This window comes from Hemitrygon akajei, chromosome 16, assembly GCF_048418815.1.
Source record: "Hemitrygon akajei chromosome 16, sHemAka1.3, whole genome shotgun sequence".
Classification (NCBI taxonomy): domain Eukaryota; kingdom Metazoa; phylum Chordata; class Chondrichthyes; order Myliobatiformes; family Dasyatidae; genus Hemitrygon; species Hemitrygon akajei.
Genome location: NC_133139.1, coordinates 1,868,255 through 1,886,195, shown reverse-complemented (window position 1 = coordinate 1,886,195; position 17,941 = coordinate 1,868,255). Strand labels below are relative to the sequence as shown.

At 43.5% G+C, this 17,941-nt stretch overlaps 2 protein-coding genes across 8 annotated transcripts in view; both read right to left on the bottom strand.

Annotated features, from left to right (window-relative positions):
• Positions 1–17,941, bottom strand: part of borcs8 (BLOC-1 related complex subunit 8) — a 148,484-nt gene that overhangs the window by 36,357 nt on the left and 94,186 nt on the right. The window lies entirely within an intron of this gene.
• Positions 10,184–17,625, bottom strand: mrpl34 (mitochondrial ribosomal protein L34). The gene is made up of 2 exons (XM_073068074.1): positions 17,512–17,625; positions 10,184–10,626 (listed from the first exon to the last, which is right to left on the bottom strand). The coding sequence occupies exons 1-2, from the start codon at positions 17,541–17,543 to the stop codon at positions 10,299–10,301; spliced, it is 360 nt and encodes a 119-aa protein (XP_072924175.1). The 5' UTR covers positions 17,544–17,625; the 3' UTR covers positions 10,184–10,298.

Below are 17,941 nucleotides of genomic sequence, written 5' to 3'. Positions count from 1 at the left end.
ACGAAGGCAAGGAAGTGGAAGGTGTGCAGGAACAGCCCGGACAGAACCGCCTCAGCGCATCACGGAAGAGCACCTGGGGCATTCCCACAAGATGGCTCAAATTACGTGGAACTCTCTCCCGCGAGGTATCTGGAGGCCTAGGTCCGATGAGCAATTCCAGCTGACCAGGTGTTGGCCTAGATGGGACCCCACAATGCCCCCGAAGCTCCTCGACACCCAACGTGATAGGATGGAGACCAGTCCCCCGGCAGCCAGAGCATCATCCCATACCAGCACAGGAGCACCCTGTCTGGGCGTGACTAAACCCCACACCCGCTGCAGCTTCTGCGAAATGACACGGCTGATGCTTGCTTCTGGAAGCCGTGTATCCTCCTGCAGGCAATGTCACAGGCGGAGAAATTGTGTCACCAGTGCAGGCCGTCTTGGAGGGTGGTCGGTATAGGGGTATTTGTGCAGGGTCCTGAGGCGGAAAGCTGCCACCCAGATGAAGTGGATATTGTCCTGGATGGACCGCCCTGAGGCCGTGTAGCACAGAGCAGGGTGGAGCACCTGAGTCAGCAAGGAGGCCATTAAAATGAGAAAGATCACCCTATACTGGGAAAGATACAGTACTTAGTCAAGTCAAGTCAGTGTAGTGAATGTTAACATGATGGGTGTTGAGGGGTCGGGAGTTTGGGTGGTGACGTTGGAGCAATTTTGGAAAGTTTTATCTGTGACAGATGCACCCTACAGCCACTGGTTTGGTGGAATTCGAAGAGCGTGTGTGCAGTAAATGTTAACGTGGCGGATGTTGTTCTCATCCTGAGAAGACTGTTTAATCCCATCTGCTGTGCTGGGCAGGGACCCTGTGACTACATAATAATCTAAGTACCTTACAGGGTACATTTCCAGTTGTGTTAATGTTGTGACACAGAAACCATGGGAGAATATCAGTGCACAAGAAGCTGGTTAAAGCATAAATATCAGCCCATTGTACCGTGGTATCTTTAGCACCTATCTGAGAGAGCTGACATCTCATCCAAAAGACAATGCCTGCATGGCTAGAGCTCTGTTAGTAAGGGGAAGGGTAGTACATGCAGCTATGTCAGGATGGTGTTCATTGACTATAGCTCAGTGTTTAACATAATCATTCCTACAGTCCTGATTGATAAGCTCCAGAACCTGGGCCTCTGAACCTCCCTCTGCAACTGGATCCTTTAGTTGCTAACTGGACGAGCCCAATACGTGCTGATTGGTAATAACATCAGACGATCAACACTGGCACCCCTTGGGGATGTGTGCTTAGCCCACTGCTCTACTCTCCCTATATCTATGACTGTGTGGCTTGGTATAGCTCAAATTCCATCTATAAATTTGCTGATGATACAACCATTGTTGGTAGAATCTCAGATGGAAATGCAAGGGCATACAGGAGTGAGATATACCAGCTAGTTGAGTGGTGTTGCAGCAGCAACCTTGCAGTCAACATCAGCAAGACCAAAGAGCTGATTGTGGGCTTCAGAAAGGGTAAGATGAGGGAACAGGAGCTGATCCTCATAGAGGGATCAGAAACGGAGAGTGAGCAATTTCAAGACCCTGGGTGTCAATATCTCTGAGGATCTAACCTGCCCAAAATATCGGTGCAGCTATAAAGAAGGTAAGACAGTGACTATATTTCATTAGGAATTTGAGGGCATTTGGTTTGTCACCTACAACACTGAAAAATTTCTACAGATGTACCATGGAGAGCATTCTGACTGGCTGCATCGCTGTTTGTTATGGGGGGAGGGCGCTACTGCACAGGATCGTAAGAAGCTACAGAAAGTTGGAAAATTAATTAGTACTATCATGGGTACTAGTCTCCATAGTATCCAAGACGTCTTTAAGGAGCAGGGTCTCAGAAAGGCGGCATCCATTATTAAGGACTCTCATCACCCAGTACATGCCCTCTTCACATTGTTACAATCAGGAAAGAAGTACAGAAGCCTGAAGGCACACACTCAGTGATTCAGGAACAGCTTCTTCCCCTCTGCCATCCGATTTCTAAATGGACACTACTTCACTTTTTTTTTCAGTTTTTGCACTATTTTTAATTTAACTATTTAATATACATATACACTGTATACTTACTGCAATCAATTGATTTATTTTTTCTTTCTTTCTTTTTCAATCTTTTTATTAGTATTAATAATATTATGAACAAAATACAATTAATATATTAATAAAGGGATTACAAACATACAAATTCCCATTACACATGAAAGAATACATAAGCAATGAATACAGTATAAATAAGTTTTCCCGAAACATGAACCATATAGTATATATATGAGCAAGGTAAATCTAGATATTTCATAATATATAATATAAAAAAAGAAAAAATATATATGCAAAATTGACTAACCTACTAATCTAGTATCTAAGGGGGGAAAAAGGAAGCAAAAAAAGAAAAAAAAAAAGAAAAACTAAAAAAAAAGAGAAACAAAGGGCTGTTTATAGTATCTCACAAGAATACATAAACATCAATGTCGTCAACTCCGATCCTCTCAACATAGATACGATTAAAGCTGAAAAAACCAATAAGCTTGGCACAGGGTCGTATTACATCATATGAAAATATTGAATAAATGGTCTCCATATCTTTTCAAATTTAATAGAAGTATCGAATACACCACTTCTAATTTTTTCTAAATTTAAACATAACATAGTTTGAGAAAGCCAATGAAATACCGTGGGAGGATTAATTTCCTTCCAATTCAAGAAAATAGATCTTCTAGCCATCAAAGTGAGAAAAGCAATCATTCGACAGGCGGAAGGAGATAAATGGAGTGAGTCCATCATCGGTAAACCAAAAATTGCGGTAATAGGATGGGGTTGTAAATCGATGTTCAGTACCGCAGAGATAATATCAAAAATATCTTTCCAATATTTTTTCAAAAGCGGACATGACCAAAACATATGAGTTAAAGATGCGATTTCCAATTGACATCTGTCACAAATAGGGTTTATATAAGAATAAAAATGAGCTAATTTATCCTTGGACATATGGGCCCTATGTACAACCTTAAATTGTATTAATGAATGTTTGGCACATATAGATGATGTATTAACTAATTGAAGAATTCTATCCCAATTCTCAATAGGAATAATAAGATTGAGCTCTCTTTCCCAATCATTTTTGGTCTTATCAAGGGGGACTGAACGTATCTTCATAATTATATTATAAAGTTTTGATATAAGCCCTTTTTGAAAAGGGTTTAATTCAAACAAACTCTCCAAAATATCTGAAGACACAAAATTTGGAAACGTAGGAAGTACCGTACTTAAAAAATGCCTAACCTGTAAGTATCTAAAAAAATGAAATCTAGGCAAATTATATTTATTAGATAATTGCTCAAATTATTTTTTCTATACGTATTTATCATGTATTGCATTGTAGTGCTGTCGTTAAATTAACAAATTGCACACCATATGCTGGTGATATTAAACTTGATTCTGATTCTGGTGTTGAAGGACTCAGTCCTTACAACCTCTGATTCAGTAAAGGAAGCTGCAGCCATTGAGCCACAGTCTGTGGAAGAAAGGGGATGCAGCAAGCAGATCAGGGTGAGATTAAACCTGCTCCTGGAACACACAGTGGAAAACAGGTAACTGAAAGAAGCTGGAACTCGATGGAATAAAAATTAGCTTTATTTGTCAATGGACTCAAAATAGATTCCCAAGACTGCAGGACAGAATGGCAGGGTTAGGACTATACAGATGAACACTAGCAAAAGTACAGATAGGTGGTACCAAATCTTTGGTCACCACAGCTAAGCCAGGAAAGATTTGCATGGTTTTGGGAACCAGTGATGGGATAGGTTCAAATGGACTCCTCATGCAAAGAGATGTCCTGGGAACAGTTGGTTTGACTGGTTTGTAATGAGGATGAGGTCTATAATGGAAAAGTATGGCAAAAGAGCTAATGTGGGAGAGTGAATAAAATAGAGAATAGGATAGTAATGTTGATAAGGGTTATCATTGGGAAGAGAATTGTAATTGAGATATTGGCTGTACTAGGTAACAGGGCTGTATCAGCGACAGAGACTGTAACAGGGAGTAGGGTAGTGATGGTGATAAGTCTTCACTGTGGATGATACGAGCAGTGTGCCAGACGTTGAAGGGTGTGAGGGAAGAGAAGTGAGTGTAGTTACTATTAGAAAGGAGAAGGTGCTCAAAAAGCTGAAAGGAATAAGGATAAATCACCTTGGCCAGATGTACTGGAAAGACGATGTGTTAAGAGATTGTGGAGGCATTGATAATGATCTTTCAAAAATCATTGGACTTTGGCATGGTGCCAGAGGACTGGAAAACCGCAAATGTCACTCCACTCTTTAAGAAAGGAGGAAGGCAGCAGAAAGGAAATTATAGACCTGTTAGCCTGACTTGAGTGGTTGGGGAAATATTGGAGTCATCGTTAAGGATGAAGTTATGGAGTACTTGGTGATGCAGGACACTATAGGACAAACTCAACATGGTTTCCTTAAGGAAAAATCTTGCCTGACAAACCTGTTAGAACTCTTTGAGGAGATTACATGTAGGATAGATAAAGGAGATGCAGTGGATGTTGTATATTTGGACTTTCAGAAGGCCTTTGACAAGGTGCCACATGTGTGGCTGCTTACCAAGTTAAGAGCCCATGGCATTACAGGGAAGTTATTGGCATGGTTAGAACATTGGCTGATTGACAGGAAGCAGCAAGTGGGAATAAAAGGATCCCTGCCCAGTTGGCTGCCAGTGACTAGTGGTGTGCTGCAGGGGTTGGTGTTGGGACCACTTTTTTTTATGCTGTATATAAATGATTTAGATAATGGATTAGATAGATTTGTTGCCAAGTTTACAGATGATTCGAAGATTGGTCAAGGAACAGATAGTGTTGAGGAAGCAGCTGGGCTGCAGAAGGAATTAGACAGATGAGGAGAATGGGCAAGAGAGTGACAAATGAAATAGAATGTTAGAAAATGCATTGTCATGCACTTTGGTAGTTGAAATAAATCTGCAGACTATTTTCTAACTGGGGAGGAAATCTAAAACTCTGAGATTCAAAGGGACTTGGGAGTCCTTGTGCAGAACATTCTAAAGGTTAACTTGCAGGTTGCATCACTGGTGAGGAAGGCAAATGCAATGTTAGCATTCATTTCAAGAGGTCTAGAATACAAGAGCAAGAATATGATGCTGAGGCTTTATAAGGTACTGGTGAGGTCTCACCTTGAGTATGTATTGTGAACAGTTTTGGGCTCTTCATCTAAGAAAAGATGTGCTGGCATTGTAGAGGGTTCAGGGAAGGTTTACAAGGAATGAAAGAGTTAACATACAAAGAACGTTTGATGGCTCTGTACCTGTTGGAATTTAGAAGAATGAGAGGATCTCATTGAAACCTTTCAAATGTTGAAAGGCCTAGACAGAGTAGATGTGAAAAGGATGTGGTGGGGAAGTCTAGGACAAGAGGGCACAGCCTCAGGATAGAGATGTGGAGAAATTTCTTAAGCCAGAGGGTGGTGAATTTGTGGAATTTATTACCACAGGGAGCTGTGGAGGCCAGGTCATTGGGTGTATTTAAGGCAGAGCTTGATCAGTTCTTGATTGGCCATGGCATCAAATATTACAGGGAGAAGGATGGAGAGTGAGGTTGAGGATGGGAAAAAAGGATCAGCCATGATTGAATGGTGGAACAGACTCAATGGGCCAAATAGCCTAATTCTGCTATGTCTTATGGAGTTTGGTTGTTATAGGCAAAAGGGCAATAACAGCGACAGAGACTGTAACAGGGAATAGGGTAGTAATGGAGATAAGAGTTAAAATGGGGAAGAGTATTATAATAGAAGCACTGGCTGCAATAGGCAAAGGAACTGTTACAGGGATGTAGACTAATGGGGAATATAGTTGTTAGCAGACTGACATTAAGTATGCTGCAGGATTTCTGATCTCTGTGACAACCTTTAGACAGACAATAGAGTGATATATTTCATTCGCTACTGCTGCCTCACCGTGGGCATAAACAGTTGGCTCCATTGCCAAGGCTCTGTCTCCAGGTTTATTTCACTGTCTGCCAGAGTCTCTGAAGAGCCAGCTTCCATCTAATGGACTAAGGCTGCAGAAAGATCATCTGAGCCAGGTCTGCAGTGATCAGGAGGTGCTAGATGGAATTTGCCTGAATTCTCCATCATTTCTGTTAACTCTTCCAGCAGTACATTAAACCAAGTTAATAAACACATTCTTCTCCAGAAACAGGAAGACATTTTTCATGTCCAGGAGGGAATGTACACTCTGAACATCAGATCATTGGTCCTTGGGGTGAATGAAAAGTGATGTAGTCCAAACAAGAGCCAACTGGGGCAGTACAGTGGCACTATGGTTAGCACAACACTTTACAGTGCCTGCAATCACCAATCAGGGATCAATTCCTTTTGCTGTGTGTAAGGAGTTTGTGCATTCTTCCCGTGACTATGTGGGTTTCCTCCCACATTCCAAAGGTTAGTAAGCTGTAGGCATTCTATGTTGGCACCAGAGTGTGGTGACCCTTACAAGCCGCCCTCACAATATACCTTGATTTGATGTCAATGATGCATTTCACTGTATGCTTTGATGAGCACGTGACAAATAAAGCTAATTTTTAAATCCCAACCCAATCCGTCAGGGTCGATTGGAATTGCCTAGAGTTAACACACTGAGAGTCCGATGCAGTTGTGGGTTGAAGTCTTGTCCTGGGCTGCCATTTAATACTGACTGTATGACTGAGGGAGTGCTACACTGTCCACAAGACAAAGGAGCAGAATTAGGTGATTTGGCCCATTGTCTGCTCTGCCATTCCATCTTGCTGATTTATTATCTCTCTCAACCCCATTCTTCTGCCCTCTCCCTGCAACCTTTAATGCCGACAAATCAAGAACTTCTCAATCTCTGCTTTAAATATACCAAATGGCTGGACCCTCACAGCCACTGTGGCAAAGAATTCCAGATTCACCACTCTGGCTAAAGAAATTCCTCATCTTTGATCTAAAGGGTTGTCCCTCTGTTCTGGCACTGTGTCCTCTCCACCTAGAATCACTCATTAAAAAAAATCTTCTCTATATCCACTCTATCTAGGCCTTTCAATATTTGATAGGATTTCACATTCTTCTGAATTCCAGCCAGTACGGGCTCAGAGCCAACACTCAAACTTTAACCCTTTCATTCCTGGAATCATTCTCGTGAACCTCTTCTGGACCGTCTCCAATACCAGTACATCTTTTCTTGGATAAGGGGCCCAACACTGCTCATAGTACTCCAAGTGCGGTCTGACTAACGCCTTATAGTCTCAGCATCTTTACATCCTTGCTTTTATATTCTAGTCCTCTCAAAATGAATGTCAGAATGCTGCTGCTGAGAAAATACATTAAATGAGGTGTTCAACTCTACCCTGAGTGGGAAGTTTGAAAGAGGGTCAGTTCCCTCTTCCATGGTTCATATTCTCCTTTGCTGCAAATGTCAAGAACTCTGGTGAAGGTCTGGTGGGGTAACTTAGCTTCCACACTATTACTTCATGTGAACACAATGATGAAATTACACTGTGAATTCCTGTGTGGAGCCTGGAGGCCTGTCCATGTGTGTGGGTGAGAGGAAGCAAAATGGTTCCCCTTTACTGTTTTGTTCAGTGTTGTTCTGCCAAGGATTGTGGGCATGCTCTTACTTCTGAAATGTGTGGCAACACTTGTGGTCTGGCCCCAGGACATCCTGTTGTGTTGGTTAACACAAATGATGCCCTCTGCTCATTGTTACCATCAAGGTGAAGACACAAACTCAATGCTTCAGGAACAGCTTCTTCTCCTCTGCCATCAGATTTGTGAATATACAATGAACTCCTGAACACTATCTCAGTATTTATTTTTGCTCTCTCTCTTTTTGCATTACTAACTTAATAAAAATTTTAAATATATTTAATTATTATAACTTGGTTAAAAAATCATGTATTGCAATTTACTACTGCCACAAAACATATATCACAGCATATGTCAGTGATAATAAACCTGATTCTGAAGCATTTCACGATATTTGGATATACATGTCATAAATAAATTTTACTCTGGGGTGATAAGAGTGGAGCTATCCAAATACCTCAGTGTTGTCTCTGGAGGAGCAGGTCTTGGGAGGGACAATACTTGAGGCAAAAGCTGTGTCCCTCTCCCCAGCCTTTGTATGTACATGGAAAGGATAGTGAGGACAACTATTGGACCCTTGTAGACAGGCAGGAGAAAGTACATGGGAAATAAGCAAACCACAGCAGAATTCAACAATTACTTTCACATTTTTCTACACAGAAGGTAAAAAAAAATCTGCCATTGGCATGAGAGGTCCAAGAGTCTAACAAGAAGGATAATGAAGGGAATTAGCAAGAGTTCAAAAATAGTAACAGAGATGTAGGTGAGCCTGAAAGACGATAAATCCCAAGGACCTGATGATGTACATCTCAAAAGTGCCCTCAGAGACAGAGATATGCTGGGTCTCACTTCCAGAGTTTAGTTTCTGGAATGGTTCATGCAGTTTGAAGGCAGCAAATGTGAAGCATTATTGAAGAGGAAGAGAGGAAGTAAGGAGCTATTCACCTGTTGGCCTAATGTGGGGAAAATATAATTCTAGAGTAATAGAATTATATTGACCATTGTAACTCTACCGTGGACAGCCCCTAACCCCACTGTGAAAGGAGGGCTGGGCATGAACTCCACCGTGAACAGTGTCAAGCCTGGCTATAAAAGGAGGCAATTTGGGCATGGGTCTAGCAACCCCATCCCGTAAAAATCCAGTGCTACAGAAATGTCAACAGAAACTCCAAAGACCACATCTCTGGGAGAGAAGGAATCATTGCCTAGAAGACACATGAAGACATGTGGTGAAACCGGAAGCCACAGGGCCGATCCACCTTCTCTTGGCCCAGGAGTGAGGACTCTGGCAAGCTGCTGTCAGTAGCATGATGGGTTTAAGAAGAAAATGAAACACTTGTGGGTAACAGCAAAGTCAGCGTGGATTTACAGAAAAAAACACATTAGACTGAACTGCTGGAAGATCAAAGGGGAATGTGATCTAAATGGTTTTTCAGAAGGCATTTGGTAACATACGCACAGTCAACAAGGACAAAGCAAAGTTAGTTGGAGGTAATTTACTGATGTGGACTGAGAAGTGACAATTGTACAAAGACTGGAATAAATTGACCCTTTCAGGTTGGCAGTCATTGTTTGCATCACTTCCTAGATGTGAATTAGCACTTTGGAACATCCACTAAGAGACTGTTTCTCTAAAACATGTTTGGCTCTTTCAACACTTGCTCTGATCAACTGGAAAAATTGTTTTAAACAAGACAAGCATTGAGAGAACTTCAATAACTCATGTTCCTACCTGGTGAACTGTGGAAATTTCTACCACAATGTAGTTGAAGGAAAATCATTAAATATATATTTAGGAGTTAGACATTGTTCATAGGGCTAGAGCAGGAACAGGCTCTGCGACTAGGAGTTTAGTTGTGTTGTAATGAATGCAGAGCAGACTTGGAAGTTTGGATGGTTTGTGGACAACCAAACACAGTGCCTGCTCTACAGTTTGTGAACTGATATAATGGGTGGACTGTCAGATCCCAGCTCCTCCCTGCCACAATTACACCAGAGTACCCACCAGCAAACAGCAGACCAACATCAGGATCATAGCCAGGTGCTCAGGCTTTTCCTTTCTCCGTTTCACTCAGCCACAATGCCTGATACTCACTGGACGTGACAGGGAACCATTTCACAATTAGGGCGGCATGCTAGTGTAGCAGTTAGCATAACACTACAGTGCTAGTGACTCAGATTCCATTTCTGCCACTGCCTGTAAAGAGTTTGTATGTTCTCTCCGTGACAATGTAGATTTCCACTGGCTGTTCCTGTTTCCTCCCACATTCTGAAGACTACATTCCACACCCCCCAACCACCACTACTTTATAATTTCCTGTCAGAGTCACCTTATGTACAGACACTCATATGTCCAATGTCACCTTATGGACATACAATCAATGTATATAAGCTATCTTATGCATTTATAATAATTGTTTATATTGTATCCTTCATCTTATTGAGTTTCTTTCCACTGCATCAGATCTAGAGTAACAATTATTTTGTTCTCCTTTACATTTGCGTACAGAAAATAAACTAAACAATCGTGAATCTTGAGCTACAGAGCAGCTCTTTAACCCACTATCTTTATTACAGTATGTACAGCTATGGTCAGAGAGCAGAGACAGCTTGTCCATTCCCAAGTTGAATTCCCCATCACTGTCAGTGCGTCAGTGATTTCCTCCCCTTCAGCATCCTGCGCAGGATGACCTCGATGCCACCACGAGTGCTGATCCGCTTCAGCCAGCCGTGTGTCCGTAGCCGCTTGATGATCTTCGGCTGGTACTCAGTCCCCCTTTTCTTCATCCGCACCTGTTGCTGACTCCACGGGAAGAACCAGGCGCTGAGGCAGCCAGCTACCTCTGCTCGCAGACCTGCAGCGGGCCACAACGTCAGGAAGCCCTTGGGCCGCAACAGTGCAGATCTACAGACCTGGCGTTGGCTGGGACCGGCTGGTGTAGCAGGGATCAAGTACTGCCCTGAGTACCACCTAAAGAAAGCAACAGAGACAGCAAACATCAGGAAGGGTTCTGTGCTGACAAGACCATAGGAACAGAATTAGACCATTCAGCACATCAAGTCTGCTCCACCATTACATCACAGCAGATTTATTTTCCCCCTTAACCCCATTCTTCTGCCTTCTCCCTATAACCTGACACCCTCACTAATCAAGAACCTATCAAATTCCACTTTAAATATACTCAGTGACCTGGCCTCCATAGCAATCTGTGGTAATGAATTCCACAGATTCACCACCCTCCCTCTTCATCTCTGCTCTAAATGGACGTCTCTCTATTTAGAGGCTGTGCCATCTGGTCCTAGACTCCCTCTCTATAGGAAACATCTTCTCCATGTCTCTTCCATCCAGGCAAAACGTGAAGCATTAGAGATCCTACAGCTCAAGAGAAGGCCATTTGGCCAATCAGGTTCATGCTAACCAAAAGGAGCTTCAGACTCAAAGCCTCAATCCAGAACCTGAGCACAGCCCTGTAGGTTACTGTGCCGCATACTCATCAGCTACTGTAAATGAACGACGGTCTGTACTGTGCTTCCTCACTTCAGCAGATGTCCACTCACGCTTAACTCCAGCTATTCCTGCTGTCAAGTACCCTGGATCCATGATCCAAGGTTTGCTAATGCAGACTTCACAAACCTAGTCATGTTCTCCGGAATTTCCCTGTAACCTTCACGTGCCCCTCATCTACACTGGCCGATGGAGACTACAGACAGAATTGCCTACCCCACTAACCTCCACCCACCAAGGAACCGACAGCATTCTGTTCACAGGGAAGCAGTCCTGAGTCACCACTCCTCTACTCTGATGTCCCCTCCATCTGGATAGAGCAAAGTTCCATGTAAATTTATCAAACTATGTATATTTCATAATATACTACCCTGGGATTCATTCTGTAAAAGGCAAAGTAAATACAAAGAAAAACAATAGAATCAGTGAAAAACTACACACAAAAACAGATGCACAACCAGATGATAAACTGTAAATACAAAAAGAACAAATAAATATTAAATATTATTGAGAACATGAGTTGAAGAGTCTTTAAAAGTGAGGCCATAGGTTGTGAAATCAATTCAGTGTTGAGGCGAGTGAAGTTGTCCAAGGATAGGATTTCCTTAATTTTCATTTTCCCTACAGCAGCCTCCTTATTCAACGGATCATCCTTCAGAACTTCTGCCACAGGACACACCCTCCATATACTCCATGGCATTCATTGGTCCACCCTTCCATCTAACCCTCCCAGCCATGTTCCACACAACAGGGGAAGAGCAGCATCCATCCCATCACCTCTTCACATCCAGGGACACAAAATGTCCTCAATCACATCGGCTCCTTCCTGTCTAGTACCCCGCCTTTGGTGCTCCCGGTGTGGAAACCAGACAAACGCTGCGTGATTGCACAGCAGAGACCATCTTAAAAGCTTTAAATGTGTTAAAACATTTCACACCATCTTAAAGCTCCCCCCCCAGCAGTTAATCTGATCAACCATTCTAATTATAAAAACAAAAGATTCTGCAGATGCTGGAAATCCAGAGTAACATACTTAAAATGCTGGCGGAACTCAACAGGTCAGGCAGCATTTATGGAGTCAATGTTTTAGACTGAGACACTTTATCAGTTCCTGTTTTGGGTCTCTGTTACCAAATTTGACCTACCAAAATGAATCACTTCATACTTATCTGGATTGAACTCCATCTGCCACTTCTCAGCCCAGTTGTGTGCATCCTATCGATATCCCACTGTAACTTCTGACAACTCTCCAGACTTCCACAACACTTGTAAACACTTGAAACCACTATTTATAATTCAAAGTACATTTATTATTAAAGGTATGTATACATTCAGTGGTGGGCAAGTCGTTGGAGAAGATCCTAATAGGCAGGATTTATGAGCATTTGGAGAGACATAATTTGATTAGCGATAGTCAGCATGGCTTTGTCAAGGGCAGGTCATGCCTTAACAGCCTAACTGAATTCTTTGAGTAGGTAACAAAACACATTGATTAAGGTAGAACAGTGGATGTAGTGTATATGGATTTCAGTAAGTTATTTGATAAGATTCCCCATCAAGGCTCCTTCAGAAAGTAAGGAGGCATGGAATCCAAGGAGATCTTGCTTTGTGGATCCAGAATTGGCTTGCTCACAGTAGGCAAAGGGTGGTTGTAGATGGTTCGAATTCTGCATGGAGTACAGTGACCAGTGGTGTTCCACAGGGATCTGCTCTGGTACCACACCTCTTTGTGATTTTTATAAATGACCTGAATGAGGAAGTAGAAGGTGGGTTAGTAAGTTTGCTGAAGACACAAAAATTGGAGGTGTTGTGGATAGTCTGGAGCATATATATCAAACTCAAGGCCTGTGGGCCAAATCTGGCCCGCGGTGGAATTATCTTTGGCCCGCGAGATAATATCTAATTACTATTAAAGCTGGCCCCAGTAATCGAAGCGCCTATGGCGTATGATATGGCTATTGCTGAGTTTATTCAGGTACCAGGTTTTCAGGGTTTTTAGTGTTTATTCTGCAGTCTTCTTCATAAGAAACAGAATTTGTAAAGTGAAACACTTTGTAGTTATAGCAGAGACTGAGACACATGAGAGCAGGCTGAAAAAACGGAGGCAACGAAAGCTGCGTTCGCACGCGTCCGACTAATCCGGCCCGCATGAAGCTGCATTTTGCTCAATCCGGCCCGTGACCTAAAATGAGTTTGACACCCCTGGGGAGGGTTGTCAGAAGTTACAGTGGGACATTGATAGGATGCAGAACTGGACTGAGAAGTGGCAGACGGAGTTCAACCCAGATATGTATGAAGTGGTTCATTTTGGTAGGTCAAATTTGAAGACAGAATATAATATTAATGGTAAGACTCTTGGCAGTGGGGAGGATCTGAGAGATCTTGGGGTCTGTATCCATAGGACATAAAGCTGCTGCGCAGGTTGACAGTGTTGTTAGGAAGTCATATGGTGTGATGACCTTCATCAACCGTTGGATTGAGGTCAAGAGCTGTGAGGTAATGTTAAAGCTATATAGGAGTTTAGTTAGACCCCACTTGGAGTACTGTGTTCAGTTCTCGTTGCCTCACTACAGGAAGAATGTGGAAACTATAGAAAGGGTGAAGAGGAGATTTACAAGGATGTTGCCTAGATTGGGGAGCATACCTTATGAGAATAGGTTGAGTGAACTTGGCCTTTTCTCCTTGGAGTGACGGAGGATGAGAGATAACCTGATAGAGGTGTATAAGATAATGAGAAGCACTGATCGTGTGGATAGCCAGAGGCTTTTTCCCAAGGCTGAAATAGCTAACACGAAGGGGCACAGTTGTCAGAGGCAAGTTTTTATTGCACAGGGAGTGGTGGGTATGTGGAATGCACTTCCAGCATCAGTGGTAGAGGCGGATACAATAGGGTCTTTTAAGAAACTTTTAGATAGGTACATGGAGCTTAGAAAAATAGATGCCATGCGGTAGGGCAATTCTAGGCACTTTCTAGAGTAGGTAACATGGTTGCCACAACATTTTGGGCCAAAAGGCCTGTAATATGTCAGGACGAAGGGTCTTGGCCCGAAACGTCGACACTGCTTCTCCTTATAGATGCTGCCTGGCCTGCTGTGTTCCACCAGCATTTTGTGTGTGTTGTTTGAATTTCCAGCATCTGCAGATTTCCTTGTGTTTGCTAGTCAAACACTCAATTTGCAGAGAGAGAAAAAAATGAATGATGCAAACGATAAACGCAAGCAAATAATTCTGAACTGAAGTCCACAAAGAGAGTTCATCCACAGACCCCTGGTTCAGTGCAAAGCCAAGTAAATGTTGCAGAGCAGCAAGCTGAACCGGCCCCTTTCTCGCTTCGGGTGCCAATACCCTGACTTTTTCCAACCTGGCCTCGCACCTAAACCATCGTCTGAACATTGGGTTCAGTCACTTTGATACACTCTCCGCTTTGATTTGGCCTGTACCCGACCTTTCCGATTCAGCCCAGTGCTCTTGGAGACGAGCCCACTGCCTCTAATATTGAATTGCCTCTAAGCCGGAAAAGAAGTTACAGGCTATTGTTTGTGATGATCGTTTACCAGGAAGAGTGGTTACTTAGTTGTTTTCTTTGTTTCATTAGCCACAAGCAAGAAGTTGCTGAGATTCACCAGTGCCATTTTAAACACACACATTATTCCATCTCTGTACTTCTAACACTATTTTATATTATTCCCTACAAGACCTTAAGACACAAGAGCAGAATTAGGCCATTTGACCCATCGAGTCTGCTCTGCCATTCAATCATGGCTGATCTGTTTTCTCCCCCCTCCTCAATCTCAGTTCCTGGCTTTCTCCCCGTAACCCTTGACACCATGTCCAATCAAAAACCTATCAATCTTTGCTTTAAATACACCCAATGACCTGGCTACCATAGTTGCATGTGGCAACAAATTCCACATATTTACCAGCCTTCGATTAAAGAAATTTCTCAGCATCTCTATTTTTAAATGGATACCCTTCTTCCTGAGGCTGTGCCTAGACTCTCCCACCATGGGAAACACCCTTTACACATCTACTCTGTCCAGACCTTTCAGCATTCAAAAGGTTTCAATGAGAACCCCCCCTCATCCTCCTGAATTCCAGCGAGTACAGTCCCAGAGCCAGCAAACGTTCCTCGTATGATAACCCTTTCATTCCTGGAATCATCCTTGTGAACCTCCTCTGGACCCTCTCCAATGTCAGCACATCTTTTCTAAGATGAGGGGCCCAAAACTGTTCACAATACTCAAGGTGAGGCTCCACCAATGCCTTAGAAAGCCTCACCATCACATCCCTGCTCTTTCTAGACCTCTTGAAATGAATGCTAACATTGCATTTGCCTTCCTCACCCTTGACTTGACCTGCAAGTTAATCTTTGGGGTGTTCTCCCAAGTCCCTTTGCATCTCAGATTTTCTCCCCACTTAGAAGATAGTCTGTATTTATTTCTACTAACAAAGTACAAGACGCAATTTCCATCATTTTCATAACTGTTGAATGTTGTTGTTTACTGCATGTTACGCCCTAACAAACACACCACAGCAAATTCCTAATACATGTAAATGTATACGGCGAATAAAGTTGATTCTTGAGATCTGCATTCAGCACTCAAGGACGACCCTGGGTTTCCAATCTTCCATCACTTTGACCGCCCCTCCACAATCACTGTGCATCATAACAAGGCCGAATGCAAGCTGGACAAGGAGTATCTCACCTATCCTCTGAGCACTTTGCAGTCTCCCAGGACAATGAAGGTAGTGCCGTCTGCGTGAGACCATCCACCTTCCTCCTTCCACAGACACTACCTCAGAATCAAGTCAAAGACTCCACAGTCAACCACCCTTCACATCCCAGGCATTTATATCTCTCCACCCACTCCTCCATCACCTGTCAGGCAAAAGAAAAAAAGCTTGAAAGTATAGAGCACCAGGCTTAAGGCCAGCTTCTATCTCACTGTTATCAGACTCTCTCATATGCTGAATGTTGAACTCTTGATCGTCACCCTTGTACACTTTTTGTCTGCCAGCACTTTCTCTGAAACTGAATAAACTATATTCAACATCCTGCTTTCTCATGCCTCAATGTGTTTATGGGGGTGTATCGGGTATCCAGGGAGGGTAGCAGCTCTGGAGAAGGGCTTGTTGTGTACATGTTGGGCAGCTTTTGGTCCCCACTGGACACTCAGCTCTCACCTGCTGTTTGCATGTGACAGCAGCCACACCCCGGCATACCGTTCAACAGTCAGTCTAAACAGGGTGAGCATAGCTGCTGGGCCTCTTAACCTGGTGAGATAGGGACATGCTTGTCTTAGCATGCAAAGCCAGCTAAAGCAGACGGGGGGAATGAGATCTACAGTGGGATCCAATGGCCAGGAAGGCAATTCTGCAATGCCCCGTGGAGAGCGAATGGCATGACAAGGCACAGAAGTCATGGTCATCCACTGCAAAGAAGGAAGACCCTAGTCTGTAACAACTACTCATACTACTGGACCCAAACTTCCAAGGTTGAGGGTGTGGAGCTGCCCCAGTGCAACAGCCTTTCCACTTTAAAAACTCTCCAGCACAGGTCTCCTGCCATTGTTGGATTCGATGGACAACCAACTTATGTATGGCATGATCTGTCTGGGTGGTAGGCTAACAAATGCTCTTCACTGTATCTCGGCGTACTTAGCAGTAGAACATGGAAGAGTATAGCACAGGAAGATAGTTACTGGCCCACAACGTTGTGTCAAACTAATTAAACGTCTGACGATTCCCTTCGGCCTATGCCATATGCTTATCCTACCATTCTCTGCACATTCATGTGCCTAGCTAAGAACCTCTTTCACGAACCCCTCTAACATATATACCTCCACCACCATCCCAGCAGCACATTCCGGGCACCAACCACCGTGTAAAAACAAACTTGCCTCGCACAACTGTTTTTAACTTACACCCCACCCCATACCAAAAACAAATCTACTGATATTAGATATTTTGCTTCTCCTATGAGGTTTCTGCCCAGCCGTAGTTGGAGAAAACAACACAATTCTGTCCAACCTCTTCTGCACCCTCTCCAAAGCCCCGAATTCCTCCTATAATGGGGCGACCAGAATTAAAGGCAATAATCCAGATGCGACCTAACCAGAATTTTTATAGAGCTACAACATAACTCCCAGTTCCTTGACTAGTAAAGGACAGCCATGCCATACCGCCTTTACCAGCCTATCGATCTGTGTAGCCCCTTTCGACGAGCTATGAACATGGACCCAAAGATCCCTTGTTGAGGGTCTTGCATTAACAGCCTACAGTCTTTCTACATTTGATCTCCAATTTGAGTGGATTAGACTCTCCGGGACGGAACCGCTCCGGCCACCCTACCTGCGTCGCCCCACCGCCCGCACGAAATTCATAACTGCAGTAGATCCTCAGGCTTCACCAGGCGCAGCAAGGCCTCAGCAGCCGCCTATTGGTCACCTCGCGCCAGCGGTTCATCCAATGGCGTGCTGCTTTGCAACGGTAACCGACAATGCGTTCTTACGTCTCGCTACGCATTCTGGGAATTGTAGTTCATTCCTCATCGTAAAGCAAGGTAATGTCTGAGATCAATAAACATGCATCACCACGGGCAACTCTCTGATGGCTCACTACACCGAAGCCAGTAGATGCAGCAATGCAAGAAACACGGCGGGGACCGCAGCTCTGTCAGCAACCCACTGGGGTCAACACAGAGCGTCTGGGCTGCGCTAGCCCTCTACCGTTCTAGCACTTTACCAGTATCCTGCCCTCGCTAAACTTGAGACCAGCCAAA

Excerpts from the sequence above, each read along its gene's own strand:
- mrpl34 (XM_073068074.1), bottom strand. The coding sequence starts at position 17,543 with ATGAATTTCGTGCGGGCGGTGGGGCGACGCAG. Across the intron at positions 10,627-17,511 it reads CGGGCGGTGGGGCGACGCAG|GTGGTACTCAGGGCAGTACT; the intron begins GTAGGGTGGCCG and ends TGCTTTCTTTAG.